Source organism: Buteo buteo, chromosome Z (assembly GCF_964188355.1).
Source record: "Buteo buteo chromosome Z, bButBut1.hap1.1, whole genome shotgun sequence".
In the NCBI taxonomy this organism is placed as follows: Eukaryota; Metazoa; Chordata; class Aves; order Accipitriformes; family Accipitridae; genus Buteo; species Buteo buteo.
In genome coordinates, this window is record NC_134204.1 from 79861085 (window position 1) to 79884874 (window position 23790).

A 23790-nucleotide genomic window follows, 5' to 3' on the forward strand; every position below is an offset into this window, starting at 1 on the left:
GAGCACCAATTTCTGTTAGCTGCTCATGCTCCTGACTCTAGTGCATTGGTACTGCTGTTTATTTAATGATTGAAGCCCCTTTTAAGAGACAAGGATGACAAGGTTGCAATGAACCTGTGAAAGTCTCGAGCCGATCCACCAATCATTGTCACTGACTTCAGCTGGGTTATTTACTTTGTTCAGTTCAGAAATGATGAGTAACGTGTCCATTTGTGCCCCTCACCGTATGCCCAAGACACTTGTCATGCTATAAAAACACTAGTTTGAAGTAGCAGTCTCCTGTGCAATCTCATCAGACCTGCTCCTTAGCGCATATATGCCTTTCTTCTTTTTTTCTCCAAATGTTTTGAAATGAGCACAAATTAGAAATAAAACGAAACTGGCAGTTCAAAAAAAGGTAACTGTTCTCAAAACATAAATAAGACGACGACGTTTCAGTAAAGAGTGCATTTTGTTGCTTAGAGCACCCGTTAGAAGTAATTCCTTCGTAACCCCTCATGCCAGGAAATCAGTTCAGCAAAAGCTATTTTCAGCTGAGAATTCTGAAATAAGAGATCAAAAATTACACTGTAAATTCAAACGTCCAATAATAGTAAAAAGATAGATTCATGTGGAGCTGATCCAAAAGTTCTGGCTGCCTTGTGAAATAACTCTCACAATTCAAAGGACGACTGTAAGTAACATCGATAGCTCAAGGATGCTTCTGAATAGGCCTCCTGTGTTAACTAGAGATAGCAAGAACTAAAGAATGCTTTTGTCTAGATAAGCACCGGAAAATCAGCTGAAGCTAACAACTTTTGTAACAATCTGAGACCAAATGGTTGATGGGCCAACTCGTGACCACGCATGGAAAGGAGGAACCCAGAGCTCACGGGCACGGCACCAAGAGGTGCCCTTTTTACAGCCACCAGGGACCACCAGAGACCACTAAAAGACCCCCGGGGAAGCCCCTCGGGGACCCAGGCCACCTGCATAATGACTATGTAAACATGATAATTAGTTCCAGGTAATAGATTGAACACGTCTAAGCGTTCCAGGAAATTTAATGCATGTGCATGGAACAGGGTAATAGAAGCTTTGACTGATGCACCATACAGTATGCATGATAGGCGGAACGATCCCCTGTGCATCCAGCGCTGCAATAAAGAATGCCTGCTTCTTAATACTACACTGGTGTTAAGGAGTTCATTTCCCGATTTCGGTGACAGCTGTACACGTTTTTGTCGTTGAAAAATGCCACTGAGGAGCAAGAAGTAATAATTTTTATTAAACCAAATGACCGTAAAGATAAAGAAATAAAGAAATAAAACACTACACTTTTTTTTCTGTCAAACACAAAAGGCAAAGAGCAGGCTTACTCGACCTGTAACCTTGTATGCTTTATTCTAGCTATCGGCAGGGAATCTTTTGAAGGAGAATATTTTTCCCACAAGCTTTGCCTCCTAAAGCTGTCTCAGCTCTGTTACTTTACGCGCTCCTTAACAAAGCAGCAAATGGAAAATCTCAATGGATTAAATGCTCTAGTTTGTCTCAACATCAATATTTCATGAGGGAATTACACTTAGTATGGTCCACTCCTCCTGCTCACTATGCATGGATGGACAAGCAGGAGCGGGTCAGTACTCATAGCCCATGATGATGTGCACCAAATAACACTAACGTTAGCTAGTTCTTGCAAGCCCAAACTGCTATTACTCCTCACTTGCTTCCCGTTATCCTTGGCCTTCTCACTCTCCCCACCTACACAGCGTTAAAAATGTAACGCTTAGAAATACAGCTTTTTGGCTCTGTGGGTTTTCCAGCGGCGTATTTTGGGCCGTTGGCATTTAATGTCACCAGCATTGAAATAACCACCTCCTCCATAGCACTTTTCTCTGTAAATCCCAAAGTCCTCAGGGACACATGACTCTCGGAGGTTTTCCGATGGGGAAAAGGAGGCACTGGTGGAAGTGAGATTCGGCACCGCAGGCCAGTGCCAAAGTTGGAGCCGAAATGCAGCTCTCCCAGCTTCTGCCCCCGCACTCTCTGCTGCATCTCCGCTCCTCGCAGGCACAGTGAAGGCGACTTCTCCTTCCTGAGGTGGAGCCTCACTGGAATAACTGGTGTACAAATTATGAACAGCCCTGAACACCAGCCTCACTTGCAAGAAGTAGAAATGGTCCTTTCTCCAAACCAGCAGCTTTGGTAAAGATTAGATGGGATTGACACCACTCTCTCAAGACACTCCCTGCCTCCCACAGGCAGAAAACCCTTCAGGGCTCGATCGTATTCCTCCTCTTTGCTGCACCTCAAGCAGCGTGCAGAGCAAGGGGACTCTCCTCTGGGATTTCAGAGTCAGGCACAAAGAGATCTTGTTCCTTTTGGTCAAACCCAGCCGCGCAGCACATAAACCTTCTTTCTCCTGCTCTTTTCCAGGGCTGCCAGCCTGGCCCCGCTGCTGGGACACCCCCAAAGTGTTCAGGCCAGCAGGCAGGGGCGAAGCAAGGGCAGACATGACTCATCAATAGAACTATAAGAAACGATGGTGGCCACTGATGGAACACCTCAAATGGAGCAAACGTACGAAGTTTTACCAATCCTCATCCTTGAGAAAAAGCTGTCACACGCACAGCCCACTGCCTACTGACTTAAAAATGCACAGCCCTCGAACTAGAAAGCTTTTAGCTACCAGCACGTTGCAACCACCGACTGAAATTGTCTCCACGTGCAGACTGTACTTTCCAGCAATACCCTGTGGGTTGCACAGAATATGTAAAGGTCACGCATGTCATTACTGAAGGGCAAACCCACGGCCACAGAACTGTCCTCAGGGAGCTAGGACAGCTTGCGATGATTAAGATTAGTGCATATCGGTGTCATCCGACCTGGAAAAACATCAACATGCTGTTGCAATGAAGAAATACCGGTTGCTGGGAAAAGAGCAGCCTCCTTCCAAACGTGGGCTGTTTCTAACGCACTTTCTAATGCACTCTGCCCTGGCGTGGGAGCCCGTGCCTCCAGCTGCTGCAGCAAGACCTACCTGGAGGCCGCATGTCAAGCGGATTGGACAGCGCAGCTGCCTCCCTCGTTCCAAAAAGCGATTGTTAGGGTCACTGTCCATTGCAGTATCTCCTGTAAATGGCAGGTGTAATGAAGCTAACCATTTCTATTTGGCAGCGTCGTCATAAATTGACTTAAGTTCTGTTACCGCTTTCAACTGTTTGTAATCATGCACGTGACAAATTAGGTAGGGCTGCAGGAATTAAAAAAGCACCAGCTCTGAGAAACAAGAAGTAACTTCTCAAAATCTGGATGGCCACCACATCCCAGTGAACTACAGGCAGGTGTTTGCCACTTGCTGGCAGATCGAAGGTTTGCACGGCTCCCTTTTGGACGCACGGCAACTGCTGCCTAACTGACATCTCAGAAAATTATTCTCTCTGTGAAACAGCTTAGAAAAAAGAAATAAACCACCAAAAGCTACATAACTGAACATATGGTGTGAATCAATGACATGATCCATGCATGGTTAAAAACAAGCATGGATGCTGCTGAGCATCTGTATGCAACTGTGGAAAGAGATTTACTTTCCTTGGAGATGTTTAAATTGCATCTGACTAAGACTTGTCAATGCAAAAGATGTCATGTGAAAATGGTACTATCTTACGGAGCAAACGTAGACACCTGTGAAGAACTCCACGCAGCCTAATGCTTAATGGTCTGGATCTTCTTGACAGAGCGTTCTAGCACCATGAACTAAGCCAAAGCTGCAAATCAGAGGACAGAAGTGCTTGATTTCAGGGAAAAGGAAAAAGCAGAGGAAGGCCCTAACACAAAGCTGGTAAAAACACACGCACACGCACACACACACACACAGAGCAAAATACTTGTGAAGTATTCCTTATGTTACCCGAACAAATTTTAAAGTGTGGTTCTTATTTTAAAATGTTCACGCTTTCCAGCGCGACTTCTTTATTACACCTGACCCAGAACCACGAGATCCGGTCACACAGGTAACAGCTCGTGCCAGATCAAGGTAGCTGCCTTTGAGCAGAGCATGGATGTTCCCCTCCTTCTGTAACTTCATTAGCGGTTCTCTTCAAAGCAGCAATCACACACCTTTTCCAACACTCCCAGGAACATGTGAAAAACTGAGCAGCCAGGTAAAAGTTTCTTTCTCCCCTTTCTGCCAGCTGGAGAACAGCTCTCAAGACAAGATACTTGACTTCACGGTGGTTTTGTTTCCTCGTCGTCATTCCTCCTGCGGGAAGTTGATCCCTGAACCCTTGGCTGCGTTTGACATTGATATAACCAGCTACCTAACACCACTGCAGTTAACAGAACTCTAATTCATGCCGTGAGTCCACATGTTCATGCCAAGGGTCGGATTTGCTGGTTGATCCAGCAAAACACATCTGAGATCTTTTTTTCAATGCTACGCAAAGGTGCCTGATGACCTTTCAATACTGTGAAAAGAAAAACAGAGCAAGATATTTTGTTCCGTATTTTGTGCTCAGCGGGATATCTGTTCCACAAAAGCTTTGAAAGGCATACAAATTAATTACATGTGTCACAGAAACCATCGCAATGTCCACATCTAATTAGCACAGTGTGGCAACATTCACAGTGATATCCTGTTCACCATAATCTTCTTCGCAAGAGTTTATTTTCTGCTTTCAAAGTAATGTTAATGAAGATAGCCCATCTCACGTTCTACACATCAAGCCATAAACATTCATCAAGGTGTCAGCAGAGAGTAACAGTTCTAGGCTGCCAATAGTTAATCTGCAGTAGAATTACATCATAGGCCATTAGACCCAGTTCATCAAGTCAAGAGTTCAGTGCAGGTGCTGAACGGGATGTCAGGAAGCTTCTAAATGAAGCGTATGCAATCTCCTGCCCCCTTTGGCCATGGCGATACCACATAGGATCTGCATACGCACGCTACATATGCACAGCACCACCCCACAGCACACCTTCTCGCTCTTCAGAACGGGCTGCATCAGCACATTGAGAACTTGTGAGAAATCACCACACTGCACTTGGGGACAGGCCGCCTCGCCCCATTGCTTACGCGACAGAGAGTCCACCACAGGACCAAAGGCCTCTCATTAGCTTTCAGTGACGGGATAATTTCCAAGAGCTCTGTCCATGGGAACTTTGCGTAACCTGCTAGTAAAAAACACACCTGCTGACCTGCTGTCCAAGGAGCTCTGCCCCTTGCTCCCCGTTCTCATCTGTAGAGACATGCCCAAGCCATCAAAAGGTGAAAATGAAAGGATTTATGAACGTCTGTTAGCAACCTGACATGGTAGCCATGCTCTTCATTAAATGACTATGAAAATGGCATGCCACTGTGCAACCCTGTCCTTCCCGCATCCTCTGCCCTTCCAAAGCAGGACCACCACTACTTCTGGTTTTTCATAAACCCTCGGCAATCAGCAGTGTGGAAATAACAACACTCATTTGCCAGCTTAGTGGACCCTCTGCCAGTTCAAAGACCGCTCTGTGCTTTCTAAGGTTTAATGAACTCGGCCTGATGGAAGCTCATTCCTCCAAACTATTCTGAGAGGAGCATTTAAAAAGAAAACCTGCCCTCGGGCTGACTATCGGCAGCCATGCCTCCACCCCCTGCCTGCAGCTCACACCTGAGACAAACCTCAGGCCTGAAGCCAGCTGCCTCTGCTAGACTAGTGCTAAAGCAAAGTGTAAAGGAGTGGGGTCGAGCTGAGACCCCAAGTCAAACCTTCAGCTAATGCGGTAATACAGCCATAGCCTGAAATGCTGTTGTTTCCTCCAGCACAGGCTGAGAGTACTACAGTAAGGCTATGTAAGTCTCACCCGCTCTTGGCTGATAATATTAATCTCCTTTAAGAGACTGAGTCACTGAGAGATGTAAGGCAGTGGTGAACACTGAAGCAACTTGTTTGACTAGATCGAAGGAGAGGACAAAGATCCCTTTGCCTCCTGCTGTAGCCTTGCCACAGGACTCCCCTTTACCCGCTCGGCCAGTAACGGCTAAAATACTTAGAACTACCTTCACAGGCAATTTTCTCAACCTGCAGCCAAGCAAAGGCTTTTGCCCTCTCCACACATTCTTTGCCAAGAAGCAAAAGCATTTCAGCTTTTATAAAAACACAGACCTGAGGGTAGAAAGTAACTGCGTACAACCTGCCCCACATGTTTCCCATTGTTTCCTGTTTGTTCTCCTTCTCTCTTTCACGGGCCATTTTCTTCCAGAGCTCTCTCCTTCGCAGCACATTACTCTTCTGATTAATCCTCAAACTCCTGCTCACCACAGATAACTCACGGGCAGGCAGCATCCACCACTGCTGTCCTCAGAAGGATGCTTGCGTGACTGCTAAGGGCTTTGGAAAGCCCCCTTGTCAGAACATCAGAATCAACTTTTCCCTTCAGCTCTACTCCAATTTCTTTTTTTTTTTCTTCCAAGGTCAAAATACTGCATAGAAGTGTCATCCAAAAATGAAAGGAAAAAAAAAGGTAACTAGATGACTGACTTCATTATCTGTGGCTAGATTTCTCTTTTGCAGTGCATGTCTGTTTGTATTACGATATAATTTTCCCTGCTATCATATGCAATATGTGCCTTCCAACTTTTTTTTTTTACCACGTCAAAAAAGGAAATCTAGAGCTGCTTTCTCTGCCTGGTCTGTTCATCTGCCCCTGCCCTACTTATTGCTCATACATCTAATCTGGCATAAGGCGACACACATCCCTGGCACAGGCATTCACATTTTTACATTACTGCAGCCTGGCAGTTTATTTTTCACTTAGGTGTGGCCTTCCTCAACAGGCAAGCGAATGGAGGAAATCTACTAACTTCATTACTCATCTCATCTCATGAGTCTCAATTTGTCATCATTTGCTGTGTCGATTTCGGACATCTCACTTCTTGTATCAGGTAGATAAATATTGTCCTTGGAAGTATTCTGCTGCTGAATCTTTTTTATTCTGAGTAATCTCTTTGAAACAGCCTCACGTTTGTTACCAAGACCTCCACACGCCTCCCAGCACTCAGAAGTGGAGGCACCAATGTAACTGATGGTGAATTCTGTGACTTGGCACGTGGTCCTGTAATTTGCTACTACCTTTTACTTTCTCAAGGAACACGGATTTCTGTCTATAGACCGCTAGATGCTGGGGGATAGAGCCTGCAGGGAGCTCAGGGAAGCTGCCAAAGGAAAACTTCCACAATAGCTCCCTACTTAAAATTGTCATCATATCCTGGGATCGGTGCAGACCTCTTGATACCATTTTATCCAATTAAATCTTCGAGAGAAAGGTACGAGGTGAATTTCAAAGGGAACATTTTTATTTGGTGGAGTTGGCAGCATAAGGAAACTGTTTTGCAAAAGAAGTGGGCAAATGCAGTTTTATAGAAAGTAGTGAATAAATACTTGGTTTTGCTCTTAGAAACCTTTGCTCAGTGGTACTTGCAGGCAGGATTCACCTCTGCCGGTGTCTGCCTGGGGGCTGGGAATTGTAAAAACAACAGCCCTTTACAATGCAAAGGAAGCAGCTGAGAGAACAAATACAGAACACTTAATGATAATGTCCTGGCACACTGTCCCTTGTGTCCTATTCAGACACCTAGATCAAAGCCTTATGCAAATGCTCAAAGGCACGCTGCCAGGTAAAAGCAACCTCTTAACAGCTCTGGATGGAAAAGCAGCTCCATTCCCACACTTCCATCATCCCAAAGACACTGGGTTTCTAATCTCTTTTAAGTTCTTGAACAAAAATACTTGTTTTACCAAGCCCATGTTAAAAAAAAACAACAAAACACCCCGCCCCCCCCAACTTTTCCCCCCTTTTTTGTTACAACTGCATTAATCTCATTCATATACGCTGCAACATTGATATAAATTCCAAGATGACTTTGAGGGTAATGAAAACAGATCAAAAACTTATTTATCACAATTTCTCTGTCTCTACGGCTCCACTGAAAATGCAAAGATTAATTTTCTAGCTGAAGTTTTGGACTGGGACTCACAAGACATAGTGCTTGCTACATATTTGGGTTACTCTGGATGCATCACCTTGGTTCTGTACACTATGTTCTGCTTCCGCTCCAACTTCCTTCGACATTCCTTCCTTCTTCTACCCCTTACCAAACCCTGTGAGTTTGAGCCCAGGAGAGCATAGGAAACGAATCCCACAGTCTCTGCTCCTCAGCACCACTCGGCTAAGCAGAATGATGGAAAATACCACTGAATCAATATTCTGGAGAGTAAAGACTATGGGTTTGGGATCTGAAAAATCAGTTCTTGTAACTATTTCTACAACCCTTTTTAGTGTACTGTTAGATTATTCCAAAAGTACTTCTTGGGAAGCGAATACTATTCAATGTAAGTAAGGGAGTGAGACAGCAGGAGCAACGAGGTATGGGGAATTCAGATCCAATAGTTTTAAACGGGAGCCTGTACTGCTTTGGAATTTCTGCAAGGCTACCCGTGTAATAAAATTACAGCTACAAAAGTCTTAAAAATACGGAGAACACTAATAGTACAAAATGAACTTCACGTAAGTGGAGTCAGTTCACACAGGTCTTTCTTTAAGGCAAGTCATCAATACCTTGTTTTTAATCCGATTGAAAAGGGAGATAACACCTGGGTTATGCCTACTTACTGGCGACACACAGGTTTTCCGTGCGTGCAAGGAGTTCACGTGGTTGTAAGTGCAGCTTGCAGAGACTGACACCAGCACCAAGCCAACGTAATTCAACCCATCCCATGGCCGCTCTGATGAGACAATATGAAAAGCTAGAGGACATGTCCAAGCCAAAAGTGGCATCTGGATTAGGTATCTGGAGAGGAAGGGAGCTCTCTGCAAACATATCAGAATCCCTCTAAAATAACATGGGGCAGAACACCATAAAAATAATAGAAGAAAACCCCACCATTTCAGAAAGCAGGAAAGAAAGATGGGGGGATAACTGTATACAGGAGAGAGTCACAAGCAATCCAGCTTAAAACCTGCTGCAAGCACAACCTACCCGTCCCATCACCGGTGTAAAGCAATGAATGGTGTGACTTCATTTAAACACACGTTAAACAGAAAATCATAGTTTTCAAATGTGCCCAGCACCCCAAGTATCATTACCATTCACGGGAATAGTTGGATGGTGAGTACAACTCAAAGACTGGCAAATTTTGTCCAGTGATTCGGCTGAAAAGCGAGGAGAAGAAAGCAGCAGACACTGGCTTCTGGTCCTGTTAAGTCAATGAGACCACACCGTCTTGCTCACTTTTCAGATGCAAGTAAATCTGGTAGATGCTTTATTCCTTAACAGGATGACAGAGAATGGAAACCAAAGAAATAAAACCCCAAACAGATGTTCAAAGTATTCAGAAGGGGAAATGGGAATTTATAAAAGAACGCCGTTTTATTACAAGTGCTCTGTTATTACCGTCATTTAAGTATGCTAGTGCAAAAATGTACTTATTAAAGAAAAAGACTGTAAAAAAAAAATAAAAAAACAACCCTTCCAGACAGATCTGTTTAAGAAAATTGTTGAAGTAATTCTCAGTAGCACAAACAAAACAACTGGGAATGGTGCTGCAGCTTTAGCATACCAAAAAAAGAGTACGAAAAGTCCACATGTGAACCTGTGGGAAAAAATAAGGAAGAGAAATGGAACCGAAAATTACTCCTGAAATTCTATATGTGCTTTTTTAAATTTAATGCTGGGGACCTGTGGACACCTCTGTGTATGCTTAGCTTTGTCCAAGAGAGCGGCTACGTTGTAAAACCACCTACTACAGGTGCAGTCCTCCACTGCTGAAGTACCGGGAATTTTGCCTTTGATTTGAGCAGACATTGTAAGCTGAAGCTGGATCTCTTCATGACCCATCCCACCTTCAAGCTCTACAGGCACAAAATGACCCTCACCACAGGATGATGGCCTCGGGTGTTTACCACGAAGAGGTAGCCACACTGCAGGACTCTGAGGAGAGGAAAGAAATCCCATGGAAAAAGATGGTAATGCCATATTGATGTTTCTCCAATTCTTCACTTGTGGAACAGGTTTCTGGAAGACCAGAAGCCTGCGTCTGCTTCCCAAGCAGCGTCCGGCCCCAGCTCAGGGTCTCCTTGCTGTGTCCCAGCTGGCCCCTGCTGCAACACACATCGTCCCTCTGGGACTGGCACATATGAATGAATGGCAGGTGAAGAAAGCTGGAAGCAGGACAGAGGTGCAGTGCTTCAGGGAAACAACTCTCCAGCCAAGGCAGAGAGCAGCCACCTTTCTTTGGTCTGTCCACGTGGAGGCAACCAAGGCTCCGGACCATTTACTTCCAGATTATTGCTGTCTTCTTGAATAAAAGCTCCATTTCAAACCTTCTACTGTTATTCCTTAGTTTTGAAAAAAGCTAAAGAACTGTTTCTGGAGGATTAGCAGTATGTTATTCTCTCTGTAGAAAGAATTAAGTCTGTACACCCACAGGATGTCTATGCAAACAACTCAAGGAAAAGATTCATAAAGGGCAAAAGTCTCAGGCTAAATTTGTAAAGGTGCTTAAATGCCGCAACTAATTCTCCTCGATCGTTACTAGCGGATCACAGAAGATAATAAAATATAGCTTAAGTTATATTTCAACGGCAGTGTAACCGGAACATCCTTTTTGCCTGGAATTCATCGACTTGATCATAAACTGAGAGACACCTTGGAAGTAAGACTTGAGATGGCAATAGTTAAAATAGTATCATCTCCTGAAGAACCTGCGAGAAATACACTCTCCGTCTGATGAACTGGGGCTTCAGGGCAAGCTGTGGCAGACAATGTGGAAGTTTCAAAGCTGTTTATAAGAGGCTTCAGCTCTTACTCACAGAAGAATACTTCTTTAAAAAAAGATGGATTTGAAAAGGATTATTGCATCTGCAAAGTTACGCCAAGCTTTGAAAAACAGTTAATGCCTGGCTCTAACATCCCGCTTGCTGCATTTCCAAACTGTGGCACGTGTGTCACACCAGCCACCTCCAGCTAGCACAGGGAGAGATACTGGTGCTCCTTTTAGGGATACTCGTAACCCATGCTTGACACCTGTGGCATCTGAAACCTTGCCATGGGTACCACATTAAAAAAAAAGTCTGAAAATCTTCATTTTACCACACAGCAACATTTTGGCCTACCATCTTCCCCAAACCTGGATTTAACCTCCTCCAAAATTTGCACTGCTTTCCTGCATTTTCTGCGCTCGTGACAACTTGCTCCTATCCCAGACCAGGCAGAAAAACCCAACAGAGACACGGTACCAGTATCGTGAGCTAACGGCATGCTAGTCAGACCAAGAACACTCAGATAACAGATTTCCCTGAACGGTATCAGAGCTCTGGCACACCACGTGCCGCTGCCTCCGCTCCCTTCCTCCCCACGCACTGGCCTCTGCTCTGGTCCATGCACCCTGCTATCGCGTCTCCGCTATGCAGTACTCGCTACGGTCGCTTCAGCTTTCCCATGCGGGCCAAAGCCAAGTGCACAGAGTAATTAGGTTAAGGACAGCACCAGTGTATGAGTCTAGAGTCGTCTGCCACAAAAACTCTGAACTGATATGCCACCATATGTCATAGCCTCCCGTTACATGTTTGGCCATTCCCAGTGTTTTCCTCCAATTTCTTTGTCCTTTACCTTCCAATTTCTTTGCTCTTAGAAAAACACGTTTTGCAGCATAGCCACAGCTGTCCACTGTGTTTTCCTTTATTTGATCCGTATCATCACACGGGAGATTAACACTGACTTCTGAGCTCTCCTTTCCTTTGTGAAGACCCACGGTAAGAACACCGCTGTCTGTCCACGGAAAAGTGCTCCAAAACGACACATCCTCTGCAATGCTCTGAAATAGTTAGATTCAGTCAGAGCATCTGTGATCGCCAAAGGACACTGCAGTATAGAAAATTGCCTTATAGGTAATAAGGAAATAATAGAACAGTCTGCTAAAAGAACAGAAATAAATGCTAATGAGAAGAAGAGAGCAGCCTTTATCAGTAAGACACAACGAGAAGCTTGTGTGCAGAGAAGCAAAAGATTATCGAGCCTGTTGAGAGCAAAAGAACATGTAACCAGCTAACGAGCACAAAGAACTAGGAAACAAATGAAGAGCTCAAGAAAATGCTACATTGTCATTTGGGGACATTTTAGCTTTAATTTAATTCCCTTTCATCTTTGGGGTTTTTTTTTTTTTCCCAAACCAGTGAATTCCTGTTCCCATATAAAGACTCTGGGCTTAACGGACTGAAATACCTGATCTTCCTGCTAGCATGAAGGCAAAATCCAGTTTAAGGCTGGAGGGACAGCCAATAGAGAATCAATCTCTATTGATTCCTTTCCGTGAAAAAAGAGGACAGTATTCTTTGAAAGATGGCAGACAGCATAGTATTTTAGAAACAATCCAGTATACCTATCATGAATGGAATCAGCAAACCTGTTTAGGTTTTTTTTTTCCACTGAAGGGGATTAATTTGCAACATCCACATCAACGACTGCTCCCTTATCGCGTTAACAGATCTTTATTTGAAATCTTAATTAGGCAGTCAGATTCCCTTTTCTATTTTTCACAGAGAGACAGCGTTCCACATAACACAAAATAAAATCCACTCCTGGAAAAAGGGTATTTTCTTTATCATCTAGCTGACAGTTATTTCCTTGCAGGCTGCTAGCCCAAGGAAAATGTTCATCTCCTGACCATGCAATTCAATTTAAACACATCTTCTCATTTTTTGAGACTATGCCTGAGAAACAATTTTCATGTTCATTAGAAGCATTCCAGAAGTAGCTGGAAAAATAAGGCTTTTAAGAGCTTCATAGAACGAGATACTCCTAGCAGTTCAGAAGCTTCCCTTCACGGGCAGAAGACAGGCTCAACCTGGGGGAGAAACACGATCCGCTCGCCTTACTACCAGTCAGATCAAAAGAAGGCTCCTGAGAAGTAAAACCAAACCTGGGGACACCTTCCCCCCACCCCTCCCTCCTTCCCGCCTCAACCCCACTCCCGCTTCTCTCTACCTCCTCCCGCCGGCGGCGCAGGGCAACGGCGGTTGACAGGCTGACAGGCGGCTCGCCAGCCGTTGTCTCTGCCGCTCCTTCCTCCTCCTCCTCGCTCTGCTCTTCCCCTGCTCCAGCGTGGGGTTCTTCCCACAGGACACAGTTCTCCCTCAGCTTCTGCGGCACAGAAGAGTCCTTTCCGCGGGCCGCAGTTCCTCACAAACTTCCCTGGCGGGGGTCCTTGCCGCCGACCCATCTTCAGTCCCAGGCTTCCCTCTGGAGCCGCCGCCATCTTGGGGGCATCCGTCCCCCTGCGCCGGCTTTCCTCTGGAGCCGCCGCCATCTTGGGGGCATCCGTCCCTCTCTCCCCGGGCTGCGGGCGGGCATCTGCTGCCCCGCTCCCCTCCGTGGGCTGGGGGGGGACAGCCTGCCGCCTCACCACGGGCTGCGGGGGCATCCACCTCCTCCGGCGCACCTCCTCCCCTCCCCTCCTTCCTCGCTGACCGTGCTGCCTGCACAGGGCTTTCTCTCACATCCCGCTCTCCTCCCCCGCTGCAGGTTCCCCTTCTTCAACCTGTTCTCCCAGAGGGCTCCCGCCATCGCTGACGGGCTCGGCCTTGGCCAGCGGCGGGCCCGACTCGGAGCCGGGGAGGCTTCTGGCAGCTTCTCTCAGGAGCCGGCCCTGCGGCCCCCTCCCCCGCTGCCGAAAGCCCGCCAAACCCCAGACACCTCATTTCCAAAAAAAAGGAAGGTGTGCTTCCCTTCGGTTAGGCGTATTCACACAAAGAACAGAAGGAATTTTCTACCCACAAGATACTACAGTCTAAAAAAAGCCGGAGGGGTGGGGTGGGGTGGGGGGGCTGTTAAAAATAAAACCCCAAATTAAAATAGATATATATAAAAAAGGATTTCAGTATTCATTTTTGGTATAAAAATTAAGGGCTGTGCTGGTTCGGGTTTGGTTTGGTTTGGGGGTGGGCTTTTTTTCGCTTTTCAGAACTATAACTCACATAGTTGAATCCTGCCCTAACTTCAGTTAAACCTTTTAAACCTCTGAGTTGTTCTGTGGTTGTTGTCATACAAATTGCTACGTCGCACTTCAAAAGTCACTGATTTTTCTCCCATATAGCAGATAAAAAGTGGTTTACAATTCTTTGTGTTGAAAATTGCAATATAAAGATATTTCTTAACTCCGTGGTTTCTGTTTGGTGAAAGAAATCCATTTTGATTGCAGTGTGACTAATTCTAATGCTCCTTGGGTGAAACAAAAAGGAAAGTCCATGCCTCACAACCAGATTTGATTGCTTGACTATTACAGCCAAGACGCTCAACACAAGGCTATTCTTGAAGGCATTTTTTAAGGTTCCTACTAAAAGCAATAGCAACAACAAAACAAAAATAACACACGTAGAAGAGAACAAAGGGGTTTCAGTTAATTCCATTTTCTGTATTGGTTGTGCAATATCATAATTTAAAAATCCTAACCTTAAATCAGGATTTTATTAGATAACATTTTCTTTGTTACAAAACCTGTAATCACCCATGCTAAGAACATCGTGTCCTCAAAACGGATGTTGCCAAAGCAGATACCTTTACACACCTGACCATCTGCACGTGTAGCTGTGAACTCCAAAATCCGGATGAACTCATACGTTTTACCTGTTGCACAGTTAAAATTATTACATGCTTTCATCGGCTGTACAATATATTTTCCATTGTCTCATAGTGACTTTTTAAATTTTCTTTAAGAACATCCTGCCATCTAATACACGCTTAGAAATTAAGCCTTCCATGAGTAGCAAGAGATTGATGTTCGCCATATACAAGACTCAGGGACTAGAATTTGTACAGATCCTACGCATCAGTTAGCGTAAATTCCAAGAGCGCAGCCCATAAAAACATTCATGAAGAAATTTACATGTATTGTAACAATTGTTGACACCTCTCTGGAAAGACTTTCTTTTCTCTTCTTTTCTTTTCTTTTCTTCTCTTTTCTTTTCTTTTCTCTTCTTTTCTTTTCTTTTCTTTTTTCTTTTCTTTTATTTTCTCTTTTCTTTTCTAAATGACATGCAACACATTTCAATGCAGATATTATGTTGTTCACCTCCACTACCCCAAACTGTGTAAATTTAGGTGCATGCCTGATTTAGCTCTACATTCTAGCAATTGTTTTCAGTGATACCTCCCTACCCCGTTCTTCAGAGCCAGTGGATAAAACTTGATTTCGTCCTCAAGCTGGATAGCTCAAGACACGCTCGCAAGAAAACGTACCTGTATCCACTATTTTCAACTTACTAAACTGCAGCACTGTCACTCGTTAAATCTCATGCTTGCTTGCTTTCACCTCCACAAAACCCCAGACAAGAAGTTGCAGAAAAAACAGTAGAAACGCCTTCATGTGAACGAACCTTAGGGTAAGGGCTGAAGTGCATGGAAAGCGTACAGACCACCACGGCATGCAAGGGGAAAAGAGGAAGCAGCTCCTCCTGCTCCTCCTAAGTCTTGTTTACGCACAAAAGATGCTGCAACTGAACCAGTATTACATTTGGGCTGCCAAAGACCATATACACCATACCACACCACCACTAATACTGTATTTATATTCCAGTCACTGCGTTCACACTGCTAAAACCGCATCCTCCTCCTTTGTTTCGGCTGTGTAAAATCTGCAAGTGACCCGTGTATAAATTTAATTGTTCACGCAGACCTTAAAGTAAACAAACATCAGGACACACAGGCTACCCTGAAAAAGCCAGCAGACACGAATTTTCACTCTGGAAGAGGGAAGTTGCATGTTGAATGGGAAGCCTATAACCATGAGACGTGTAGAGAAAAGTAGGACTGAGCCGCCTCTTCTAGTCTTGGAGGCACTGAATGGAAGGAGTTGGCAGCTCCTACAGGATGCTGTGGCTACTAAAATTCTATGCACTGAAAAAGGACTGGGGAAAATCTCTGGGAGGAAAAATCCTTAGGGCACTGCTAGCTGAAAAAAAGTCTCTCTTGCTCTGGGACAACCTGAACAGCAGGTCCCCAGGTTCTCTCCCCCAGGAGAGTATTCAGGGGAAGACTATCATACTCCCTCAGACTTACCATTTTTCCCAGGTGTGAGGTATTGGTCATGGTCAGCGATAGGCCCGTGAGCTCACCTACCTTTGACATGACCCTGTTCAGCTGCCGCTTTTTCCCTGCAAAGCCACAGCGCACAGGCAACTTCCAGCAGCTCCAGGTTCTAACAAGGCGTTTGTAAAGAGACTGCTTCCCTCCACCTCCCTCAGAGTTTACTTTCTGGATGTACAAACAATAATTGGCAGCGTTGAAGAAGAGCTTAAGGCTAAACACTACCATACAGAACCTGACGAGAAGGAAATAAGGCGGACACCAGTAATCCAACATGAATCAAAACATAGTGCCAACTTTATTGAGCCGTTTGTAGCTTTATATATGTCTCTGCGCTAATACATTCCAAACACAGCCTGGCTATAGGTTGAACGCGAAAAGGTCACATTTGCATAACACGCCTACTGTGGCTTCTTGTTTGCGAGGGAGTTCCCCTTTTACCGGTTCTAGCAGGCTTTGCCTTAGTTGTTTTTCTTCTTCAAGGACGCTGTGACCTTGCTGAACTTCCCCCACAGTTGTGTTGGGGCCTAGTTCGGCCCAGTCATGTCAAGGCTGTTAGCAGTAGCTCCCTCCATGCGAGTGTCATTCTGTTGGCCCACTAGCTGCATATAATCCCAATGACCCCTTTCTGCAAGCCATTCCCCGACAATTCCCCCTTTTTGTTTTTGGGCCAACAGAATGTTAGTTTGTGTCACTCGTTCTACACTTTTCCTAATGCAGGCATAAGCAATGCGCAAAATGATCAATACTAACAATACTATACCTACAAAGCGTAAGCCGTCCTTCAACAAGCTAAGCAACCAAGGAGAAAGTCCACTAAAGGCTAATTGTAGCCACTCATCAAAGGGATTCACATTCTTAACAACTCTCTGGGTGTGAGACTCCAACCAAGCCAACTTTTTGTGAATGGACGCACTATGGTCAGAAAGATTAAAACAACACATTCCTTCAATGTCTTCACACCCGTGACCATGTGCTAACAACAAGAAATCAATGGCAGCACGATCTTGCAAGAAGGCATGACGCAAACTGTCTTGATCGTGCAGCAATTGTGACAAAACCTCTGTGGTGACATTGGCTTGTTTAACCGACCAGCATGTCAACCGTTCCAGCTGTTTGAGGGCTTGAGCTGCAGCCAAACCCGGGAAAAAGGCCGTAGCAAAAATGTTGGCCGTCGTAGACCACAATTGAACATCATCACGACAGGAATCATCCAAAGGCACGCCTCGTTTAACACGATGTGTTATCTTAGTCAAGTTCAGCCAATTCCTTTGATGCGGGGCAAAAAGGGTAAGTTTTCCCAGATAACACGGTCCACCATATGCGTTTTTTGGGATGCCCTGCCAAGCTCTATCCCCACAGATCAAAAACACATTTGGGGGAAGAGCTTTTGGGGTGTTGTTGTTCCACAATAAGGGCCCGATTACCGATGGCAGTGGGCTATACAGATCAACTGCCCCGTAGGCACCTAATGGCAGAGAGACATTATAGCCGTCAAGAGTGGTCTCATTGGTGCCGCAAAAACCTGTATCCCATGGCCTGAAATTGGGCCCTGGCGATACTTCCGTCCAGCCTGACTCGTTCCATCTCTTGTCTGCCCGCGCATGAGGCTGAGTATCACCGATAAAGGTTTCAAACCCGTTCCTGCCACTAAACCTATCACCGAATGTGACACACGTCTGAGTGTGACCTTTGGACGTTGACCCCACCGCTTTAGCACCCAGCAATTCTAGTTCTTGTGGATCCCAGGGCAAGGTGGTGTTAAGAGATCGGATTAACGTGGCAGTACAGCTAGCTACGGTGGGAGAAGAGTGACAGTTATTAGTAGCATAGGCAGCAAAGGCAGACTCTTCAACACCAGGTATACCCACGAGGCACGTTTTAAAGGGGCTAGTGGCTGACTGCATACTCAGACAAAAATCTAAATTGCCAGTATGATTAGCCCAAGTCACCCACATATTGGTTCTGTCGTTCACCCTGTAGACGGCCCGTGTCTGCGTCGTCAGAAGACACATCTCTAACAATGTCACGGTCAGGATGAACTCGCTGGCTGGCCGCAGGGCGCGTCCACCTCGCTGGTACCCATAGTGATCCTGTAGGTGCAAGCACACACATATGACCCCTTCCAAGATACTGAACCTCAGCCGGACCCTGCCATTGTCCAGTCTTTGGGTCCCGATAGTGTACAAACATTGGAACTCTTTTGTCCAGCTGCTCCTTTGGGGCATGCAGAACTACTGGTGGGGAATCACTTTCACCAAAAATACACAAATGATTTAGGGTAAACAGAGTCATAGCCAGTTTCTCCTGAACATCTGATATTTGAGAATATTTTAACAAATACCGTTTTAAAGTTTGGTGTGCCCTCTCTATAATACCTTGACCTGTTGGAGAATTGGGAATGCCTCTGACATGGTGAATACCCCATCTTTGCATAAAGCGTCTTATCTTTTCTCCAGCATAAGCTGGACCATTATCAGACTTTATCTGTTGTGGAACCCCCATAACAGCTAAGCAAACTGTCAGGTGCCTCTGGACATGAATGGCTTTCTCACCGGCTTGTGCCGTGGCCCACAACATGTGACTAAACGTATCTATGCATACATGTACATATTTTAGTCTCCCAAACTCTGACACATGAGTTACATCCATTTGCCATATCTGGTTGGCCTGCAGTCCTCTAGGATTGACACCAAGACCCAAACCTGGCCCATGATGATTACATTCTGGGCAGGTTTGCACAATGCCCTTGGCATCATTCACTGAAATTCTAAACTGTTTGCACAAGCCTTTAGCGTTCTGATGAAACATTTCATGAGAGTGGCGAGCCGCCCGAAATTCAACTCGCGGGGCAACCACCGACACTAATCGATCTGCCCTCGCATTCCCTTCTCCAAGGCCCTGTTCCCATTTATGGCTTCTAATATGAATGACACAATAAGCGGCACTCCTCTGTTGAAGTGCACTGCGAAGACGCCTCAAGAGTTCAAAAAGCCGTAAATTCTTGATGTCACGAATAAAGGCAGTCTCTATGCGGCGTACAATCCCTGCGACATAGAGAGAATCAGTTACTATATTGAGAGGCATTGTGAGCCATCTAACGGTAGCCCACACCACTGCAAGCAATTCTAACGTTTGTAAAGAGTCAGCAGGCTCTCCCTTAAGTATATGCTGTTGCCATTGGCCGTCCCGGTTCCAAACGATCGCTGCACACCTAGATTTTTTGCCTGCATCTGTAAACACAGTCACTGCCTCTGCCAATGGTCGTTCTGAGTACTTGGGTCGTGTTATCCACTGTCCCTGACCCATCCATTTCAAGGTAGGAGAGGCCAGCGACGCTGTGTTCAATGTTGTGGCAGCGCTCAAAAGAGCCAGTTGTAAGCAGTCATTTTCAGCAATCATTTGTTCTAAATCCAATTTTCGGATGGGCAAATAAATGGTAGAGGGTTCTTCTCCATGAATCTGTAAACACCGCTTTCTACCCTTCCATATCAGTTCTGACAAAAGCTCAATTTTCCGTTGGATGGTTGTTCTGGGCTGCAAGGTCACAAACACCCATTCGAGCACACGAGTGCTCTCCCCCTTAGAGTGCATTGCCTGGGTAATGGCCCCAAGCAATGTATTATCAGTAGGTAGTATGGTAAGATCTACCGCAGAATCGGGATTATATCGACTGACCCAACGTTCTGCCACCATTGATGCCAAACATCGCAACAAACGTTCCTGAGTAGGGGTGAGTACAACCGAAGCTGCTGGATCAGTTCCCTTTAGAAGCGGTCGCAGAGGTTCTAAATCAGGGTTGGTGAAGCCAATGACCGGTCTCAACCACTGAAGATCCCCCATAAGTTTTTGAACATCTGTTAGGGTCTTAATGTCCAAATGTAAAGACAATTTCTGAGGTCGAATTTGAGATTCAGTGATGATCCATCCCAAGTACTTATACGGAGGTTCCCTTTGAATTTTCTCTGGTGCAATCTGGAGACCTTGCCGGTTTAACATATTGGAAATGACTAAAATGTCTTTTTCGGTGAAGGGTTGTTGTCTACAGAAAAGAATGTCATCCATGTAGTGATAGATGCGTGTAGAAAACCACTGTTCACGGAGCGGCTGCAGGGCCTGGTCGACAAACAGTTGACAGAGTGTGGGGCTGTTTTTCATGCCTTGAGGAAGAACTGTCCACTCAAACCGCACGCTAGGACCTTGCCTGTTAATAGCTGGCAAGGTAAAAGCAAATCGCGGAGCATCATTCGAGTGCAGTGCGATGGTGAAAAAACAGTCCTTGAGATCAATTACCAACAAATGCCAGGCTTCTGGTAACATTGCTGGAGATGGTAATCCTGGCTGAAGTGCACCCATTGCCTGCATTTGTTCATTGACGGCGCGTAGGTCCTGTAACAGTCGATATTTCCCTGACTTTTTAGGAATGACAAAAATCGGCGTATTCCAGGGACTGGTTGATGGCCTTAAATGTCCTGCAGCCAACTGCTCCTGTACAAGGTTATGTGCCTGTTGCAGCTTCTCCTTTGTTAACGGCCACTGCTCTATCCAGATGGGGGTATCACTGACCCACTGGAGCTGCAGCGGAAAATTGTACCGAACAGTGGCCGTCAGCAAAAATCCGAGGCATTTGTAAGTCGCATATCAAGTTGTCTCAAAGCATCGCGACCGAGGAGTCCATTTACGCCTTGGGGCAGAGGCATTACCGTAACGGGGATCTGAGCGTGTCGATTGTCCAGGTGGATACGAATGGGCGCTGAGGATTGGCGCACTGCAGCTGCTCCACCAACTCCTTCTACCCCTCTCACGCTGGGAAGTGTCTGCCAGTCTTTAGGCCAGCACAAGGTGGACACAATTGTGATATCAGCTCCTGTATCTAAAAGCATAGTGAGCTGAAAACTATCAGCCCCATTCGATAACGTCACGGTAGCTTCTGGTCGTATACCCATGGACAGAGTAAGCATTGCGGCAGGCCCTGTGGACCCAGAGCCACCAGCCCCCCTTTCATTTGTAAGGCGTGGTGTCATTTCTTTGGTCAGTTGTGGAAGGGGAACGATCTGTGCAATACGACTCCCTGCAGGAACTCGTATCGGTGGGAACTGAGTTTGCACCATGATTTTGATGACTCCTACGTAATCAGAGTCTATCACTCCCGGGATAACTATCAGTCCTTTTACAGCAGATGATGAACGACCAACAAGTAAACCGCCAACTGCTCTGCCGTTAATTAGTATGGGCCCCTGGGTAGAGGATTCAATAACAACAGGTCGTGAATCTGTCAAGATACTGTCTACTGCTGTTGCCAAGTCCAAGCCGAGGCTGTCTCGGGTGGCGGGCTGCATTTGGCTGGTGCCGCTACTTGTGTCTGCGCGTGGGGACCAGCCGCGCTCTGTTTCCAGTTTCCCTGACGCCAACAAGTTACGGTGGTGTGGGAGCGAGAGTTACAGTGGTCACAAAACACAGCAGCTGCTCTACAGTGATCTCGAAAATGCCCCTGTTGTCCGCAGCGAAAACACTTTATCCTTCTTTGTCGCCCTCTCGTTTCCTTACGTTGTTGGACTAGCGGCGTCAAGGCGGCCATCACATTATCTAGTACTTTAGCTTGTTGTTCCACAATGTGGCTTTGCTTCTCAGCTACTTCCTTTAACGCCTTGGCAGCAACCTGCTCAGGCGAAGGCTCTGGGGCTACCAAGGGAAATGCCCTTTCTGACGTTAACGCGCCCGCACTTTCTAAACGCAGAGCCCTTTCTAACATGTCTTGTACAGAGGCATGAGGAGGGAGGGTGACCAAAACATCCCTAGTTCGCGCATTCGCATTCTCAAAAGCCAACTTCTCACCAAGGGTAGTCTTTACATGCTCAGGGTGGTCTGACTGGTCTAAGGCTTGGTGCAACCTGTCCAAAAGCTTGCATATGATTCGTTTGGCTTTTGCTTTACCGACAAGTACGATGGAGTTACGCTACCAGCTTTAACTTCACTGAGGGCTATCTGCGCCAATCGCATAGCCTCCTGTAAAATGGCTGGAGGAAGTCCTAGCTGAGCCTGTACCCCAAAATAAGTACCAGTCCCTATCAGCTGTGCCGCCGTTACCCCAGCTAACGGATCCCCCTCTGCCCTGGGCAAAGTAGCGGCAGTGTTACAGAGCCGTTGAAGGTGACTTTCATATTGCATGGTTTGTGATGGGGTAAGTATCATTCTTACCACTTGTTTAATATCTTCCTGCAAAATAATACCACTCGCAGAAAAGATATACTGAAGCATCTGTTTGCTAGGCTCACTATGTAAACCCGTCTGCCGCACAGTGTCCCTCAGTTGCACCAACAACTTCCAGTCAAACGGGTCGTGCTCACCCGCGGTATATGCATCATCCCCCTCCCCATGCTGCTTATATATTACAGGCATGGCCTTTAAGAGTTCATTTGCTGTTGCAACGTCACCCGCTTCCATGGCCTGCTTTGCTATTTTTGGCCATGGTTGGCAACGAGGACGGGGGAGTTTGAGCTCCCTCTCCTCCCGTATCTCCTGACCTGCAACCTTGCCCTTAGCCTGCAACTTGCTTTTTCTCTTAGTTGTTTTGCAAAAACCGGCTCTGGTTTCCCCCCTCTCTTTTGGCAAATCTTAAACAACTTCTCAAACAAATCAGACAGCTCTTCCACCGAATTTACATCACTATCTAAATCACTAGAGCTACTACCAGAACGACTGAGAGGGGTCTTCGCCTGACCGTAATCTTCTACAAAAGGGTTCGGTGTTGAAACAGAGCCCCTCCAAGAGGGCAGTGCAGAGGTTTGGACAGCGATATCTTGTAAAAAGGGGTTCGGTGTCAATGACATAGGTGGTGCCGAGGGTAATGGGGGAGTAGACTCTGCTACGCAGGCAATGTCGGATTCCTGGTTAGAGGGTGATAGCGCGGCAACAGCCTCCTGTGCTCGCTGTTCCACTTCTGCCGGGGTCTTAGCGACCTTCACTGGCAAACCTACAGCAGGCGGTCCCGGAGCTAACAGATTAAAAGCCTGCGTTTGGTGATTCTCCACCTGAGAAGAAGCCACTCTTCGTGTTTCACCAAGTTTCGCTGACACCGAAACTGCCAGGGCTCTCTCCTCTTTATATTTGGCGATTGTGTTAATAGTCTCTCGCCAGGGGACCTGGAGAGCTTTGGCTTCCTTTTTCCCATCGATAACATCGTTCCAAAGTTCATTGCCAAATTCCCTCCACTGGTTCCAATCAAAATAATCATCTCCTGACTTGAAAAATCCCTTTGCGCAACCATAGGCACACAAACCGGACAGATGCTTAAGATTAAAGTTCACTTTTCGCTTTTCTAAAAAGCTTTGAAGTAGAGAAAACGCTACCTCTTTATCCATGCTGGCCAGCCGTATCTTCTGCGCGTCCCCTACTTCTACGACGGAGCGCTCCTACCCCGCAGCTCCCGGCTCCCTGCCGTCCTCCCGGGCTCGTCGTGCCCCTCGTCGGAGGAGTCGCCAACACCGGCTCCCGCTGCACCGGTAACTGTCTTCTCGTCTTTCCAAGGTTGACCCCTGTTGAAGTAATCGGGGTCCCTGTTCGGGCGCCACTTGACGAGAAGGAAATAAGGCGGACACCAGTAATCCAACATGAATCAAAACATAGTGCCAACTTTATTGAACAGTTTGTAGCTTTATATATGTCTCTGCGCTAATACATTCCAAACACAGCCT

The 23790-nt window shown here is 46.1% G+C and overlaps 1 protein-coding gene across 1 annotated transcript; it reads right to left on the reverse strand.

Moving 5' to 3' along the window:
- Positions 1-16623: 16623 nt before the first annotated feature.
- Positions 16624-23540, reverse strand: LOC142027159 (uncharacterized). Its single transcript, XM_075020845.1, has 2 exons — positions 23446-23540; positions 16624-18189 (listed from the first exon to the last, which is right to left on the reverse strand). The coding sequence occupies exons 1-2, from the start codon at positions 23455-23457 to the stop codon at positions 16624-16626; spliced, it is 1578 nt and encodes a 525-aa protein (XP_074876946.1). The 5' UTR covers positions 23458-23540.
- Between the last annotated feature and the right edge of the window lie 250 nt (positions 23541-23790).